This window comes from Sceloporus undulatus, unplaced genomic scaffold, assembly GCF_019175285.1.
Source record: "Sceloporus undulatus isolate JIND9_A2432 ecotype Alabama unplaced genomic scaffold, SceUnd_v1.1 scaffold_974, whole genome shotgun sequence".
NCBI classification, from domain to species: Eukaryota; Metazoa; Chordata; class Lepidosauria; order Squamata; family Phrynosomatidae; genus Sceloporus; species Sceloporus undulatus.
The window spans coordinates 1-4,578 of NW_024803894.1; the positions used below are offsets into that span (position 1 = coordinate 1).

A 4,578-nucleotide genomic window follows, 5' to 3' on the forward strand; every position below is an offset into this window, starting at 1 on the left:
CTCATCACTGGGAGATCTTGAAGAAGCCATACTGTCTCAGCCTCAGAGGAAAGCAATGGCAATAAATATCCTCTGAATAACAAAGACTGCCAAGAAAGTCCTAGGAGAGGGTGAGATGGAGTTGAAGGCACATATTAACATTTAACTGAGGAACAATAAATAGGAACAACCATTTGGGTCAAAAAGGAGGACTGCTGGGCTGAGGAAGAGCCAAGGGGCCTTGATCCAACTTTGTCCCTTTCCTCTGCAGACTCTCTTTCGACAAACAGCCAAAGAGTGTGGCATGGAGGCCATTATAAAGCTCAGGAAGAAGTGCTTGGAAAGAGGAGCCTTGGGGATCCACGGTCTGGCCAGGTAAGCGGGGTTTCCAGCTTCACGATTCTGGGAAATAGGTGCAGCCAGGTGGGCTTCTCCTCCATTCTACCTCCTGGAGAAGCAGACTATTCCACCGGCCAAATTCTGCAACTTGCAAATGGATTTGAGCCTCCTTCCATCCTATTACAGTTTGGCAGCCAGCCTTTTGCATGGGTTAATTTGCTTTTTGCTAAGAGCCAGACTTGTGGAGGGGTTTGATGTTGCCTTGGACCCTGGAGACCAGGGTTCAAATCCCTGCTGTGCTATGGAAACCCACTGGGTGACCTTGGGCAAGTCACACTCTCTCAGCCCCAGAAGAAGGCAAACCTTCTCTGAACAAACCCTGCAATAAGGTGGCCATAAATTGGAAACAACTTGAAGGTGCACAACAACAACAACAAATCCCCAGAAAGGGGAAAGGAAGGACTTAGAACCCTGCAGTTCCCATTTCTTACTAAAAATTGGGGTCCCACCTGTGAGACTAGAGTTTTTCACTCAACATACATATCTGAGCAGTATTTCTTCCTCAGATAAAAGGCTGGGAAGTGCTGGTTCTGCTAGCAAAGCTACATCTTTGTATCTGTCGGAGATGTCACAAATCAGTTTTGAAAATGTCCCATTTGGGGACTTCAGCCCTCAGAATCCCGCTGCCAATGAAGCCAGTGAGATGCCGGACTTGTATGTCCCAAAAAGGAGGCAGCCTTTCTGGCCTGTGTATCAAGTGCATTTTATTTTCTGCTACCTTCCTTCTTGACCAGCTTTCACCTCTCCCTCTCCATCTTTCCTTGCAGGTTTTTCCGCATCATGGATGACAACGGGAGCAAATCTTTGGACCTGGAGGAATTCCGGAAGGGTCTCCAGGACGCCGGGGTCCCTCTGGAAGGGGGCGACGTGGAGGAAATCTTCCACTTTTGTGATAAAAACAAGAGTGGGACCCTCGACTTCAATGAGTTTCTGGAAGCTCTGCGGGTGAGCAAGCGGGATGGACAGAGTAAGCGGCTGAGCCGTGGCTTTTGGCTAAGCTGGGCTTAGAAGACCATCATGGCTTCTGGGAGACAGGCAAGCCACGTGAAAAGACACGGCTCTCTTCTTCCTCCTCCTGTGTCTTCTGCTGGGAAGCAATCGTGTGCAGGGCTCCAGGTTGGAGTTTGCCCTATTGAGCCATGAAACCCATTGTCTGGGCCAGTCATTCTCCCTCAAATGGTTGTTGTTGTAGGAAGGAAGAAAGCCATGCATCCCTCTTTGGTCTGACAGGAGGAAAGGCAGAATGGAAATACAACTGATTAATAAGCAAAGTAAAATGTTCAGGAGCCTCTGAGTGCAATTTTAAATAGTGAAAAAACCTAGAAAGAGCCTCTCTGGATCCATTCAAGGGCCATTTAATTTGCTTCCTCTGTAATGCTTTGTAAAGCCAAAACAAAAGGGGGAAAAGTGACTTCTTGCACTTCCACTGTTTTGTATACATCAAGCATTTCTTCATTCCCTTTTTGGTTTATGGGGTGGGGGACATTCTGTTTTTTAAAGAATCAGAAAACTTTTCTCAGGGAAGACTTCAGACATGCCCTTCCAAAAGGAAATTTTGCCTTAGGAAGACCTAAACAAGGAAGGCGTTCAAAGTGGGAATCTTTCACCCCCTTTTTTTTTTTTTTTTTTTTGGCTTTTAGGCCCCCGATGTCCAAAGCCAGGAAGGAGATAATCGGAGAGGCGTTCCAGAAACTGGACAGGACAGGAGATGGACTGGTGACAGTGGAAGACCTTCGGGGGGTCTACAACAGCTGCTCGCACCCCAAATTCAAGAGTGGAGAGTGGACAGAGGACCAGGTCTTTCGGGCCTTTCTGGACAGCTTTGACTCCCCTGACAACAAGGATGGGAAGGTAGGCAGCAGAGAAACCCCTGGGATGGTCTCCTGAAGCTTGCATAAGTCACTTTTGGGGATCAAACCTCAGAACCCCACCAGCCAGCAATTCTGCCAATGGCAAAGAAAAAGAGCTACATAAAACCACCACCTGCAGGCAGTATAGCTGAAGACTGAGGGCCAGTGTGGTATAATGGCTGAGCACTGGACTAGGATACTGGGATGAATCCCAGTTCAACCATGGAACCCTACTGGCTGACCTTGGGAAAGTCACATTCTTTCAGCCTCAGAGGATGGCAATGGCAAGCCCCCTTTGAACAAACCTTGCCAAGAAAACCTCATGATGGGTTTGCCTTAGGGTCGCTATAAATCTGAGACGACCTGAAGGAACACAACAACCATAACAACAACGGCTACTGAAGTTCTGGGGTATCCAAGTGATTTGGTTATTCATAGCTGAAAAGGGGATGGTGGTCCAGACCAGGGGAGTCACTTTTCCTCACTGCCTCATTTCCCGTCCTTTGCTTTGGCAAAGTGTTGTTATAATTATTAGGGGTTTCTTTTAAAAATAGTATTTTATTTGAATCTATATTTCAAACTGCCTGGCATCCCATAATGGGAGAAGCAATTATCCAATTGATTTTTGTGGGTTTTTCGGGCTATGGGGCCATGTTCTAGAAGAGTTTATTCCTGACATTTCACCATTCTCTGAAGATGCCAGCCACAGATGCAGGCAAAATGCCAGGAATAAATTCGTCTAGAACATGCCCATGTATCCTGAAAAACCCACAAAAATCTATGGATGCCAGACATGAAAGCCTTTGACTTCACAATTATCCAATTGTTTTTGGCTGTTCAAAATTTCCTGTATTGGACTATTTTCTCAGAACAAAAATCCTTTTTCATTACATTCTGAGATCTGGTTTGTCCTTTACGTTAATTGTTTAATTGCCCAGATGGGAGCCAGATTTGTAAACAGGACCACATACATCCCACCTGATTCACAACCCAAGAAGTAAAACCCGAGAGTATGAACTTGAAGTTGTGGGGGAGGAAGAATGAATCCTTCCAGAGCCAGATGGCCTGTGTATAACCATGAAAGTAAGAAATGCAAAGGCATAGTTGCCAATACATAAGCTACTGTGGGTGAGACCATCTGGAAACCTTGACTTTACTGCTTTTTTGCAGATCACAGCTGAAGAATTTCTTAACTACTACAGTGGAGTAAGTGCCTCTATCGACAGTGATGACTATTTTGTGAATATGATGAAGGCGGCCTGGAAGCTGTAGCAAGGAGGCAGGCAGCCTCACCTGAAGTAGTGGCAGTTAGACAAGATTACACACATGTTGGTTAGATTTGCCTGGGACTTTCTGCGCACGAAGCAAGGGGTGACATGTTGCCCAACAAGGTCAGGATCTGCAAATACAGCAGAAGACAGCAGCAAAGGCTCTCAGCAGAAGACAGCAGCAAAGGCTCTCTTCCAAAGGATGAAACCCCTGCAAGTAGAAAGCTAGCTTAGTACAGATTGCTCTCCTCCAGCTGCTGCCTCTGCTACTTTTCTATTACATTTCCCATGCTGGGATAAATAAAATAAATAAAATGAAATGAAATTCTACCAGTTGCCTGAAGTTTTTCCACCAGCACAGATTCTATGGGGATATGCAGACCAGGAAGAATAGCTAATACTCCAGAGGACAGGATCAAAATTCAAAATGACCTGAATAGATTAGAAAGCTGGGTCAAAGCTAACAAAATGAATTTCAACACAGAGAAATGTAAGGTACTGAACTTAGGGCAGAAAAATTAAATGCACAGACATAGGATTATGGGGGACACCTGTCTTAAGGAGACTTCTACGTGTGAAAGGGATCTAGGAGTCCAAGTAGACCACAAGTTGAATAGGAGTCAACAGTGCAATGCGGCAGCTAAAAAGGCCAATGCAATTTTAGGTTGCATCAATAAAAGTACAGTGTCTAGATCAAGAGAAGTAATAGTGCCACTCTGTTCTGCTTTGGTCAGGCCCCACCTGGAATAATGCTGTGTCCAGTTCTGGGCAAAACAATTCAAAAAGGACATTGAGAAACTGGAGCCATGTGTCCAAAGGAGGGCAACTAAAATGGTGAACGGTCTGGAAACCATGAAGCCCTATGAAGAAGGACTTAGGGAGCTGGGGATGTTTAGTCTGGAGAAGAGAAGGTTAAGGGGTGATGTGATAGCCCTGTTTAAATACTTGAAGGGATGCCATATTGAGGAGGGAGCAAGCTTGTTTTCTGTTGCTCCAGTGAATAGGACCCTATGGAGCAATGGATGCAAGCTCCAGGAAAAGAGATTCCAGCTCAACATTAGGAAGAACGTCCTGAGAGTAAG

General features: G+C 45.6%; 1 protein-coding gene across 1 annotated transcript; it reads left to right on the forward strand.

The window, feature by feature from the left end:
- Positions 1-6: 6 nt before the first annotated feature.
- Positions 7-3,657, forward strand: LOC121917823 (calcyphosin-like protein). Its single transcript, XM_042443944.1, has 4 exons — positions 7-354; positions 1,146-1,323; positions 2,020-2,229; positions 3,399-3,657. Exons 1-4 carry the CDS (start codon positions 284-286, stop codon positions 3,498-3,500), a joined length of 561 nt encoding a protein of 186 aa, XP_042299878.1. The 5' UTR covers positions 7-283; the 3' UTR covers positions 3,501-3,657.
- The last annotated feature ends 921 nt before the right edge of the window (positions 3,658-4,578 follow it).

Bases quoted from the DNA above. Each gene is read 5' to 3' on its own strand.
- LOC121917823 (XM_042443944.1), top strand. From the start codon at position 284: ATGGAGGCCATTATAAAGCTCAGGAAGAAGTGCTTGGAAAGAGGAGCC. The intron at 1,324-2,019 runs GTGAGCAAGCGG...TTGGCTTTTAGG, and splicing joins AGTTTCTGGAAGCTCTGCGG to CCCCCGATGTCCAAAGCCAG. The intron at 2,230-3,398 runs GTAGGCAGCAGA...GCTTTTTTGCAG, and splicing joins CTGACAACAAGGATGGGAAG to ATCACAGCTGAAGAATTTCT.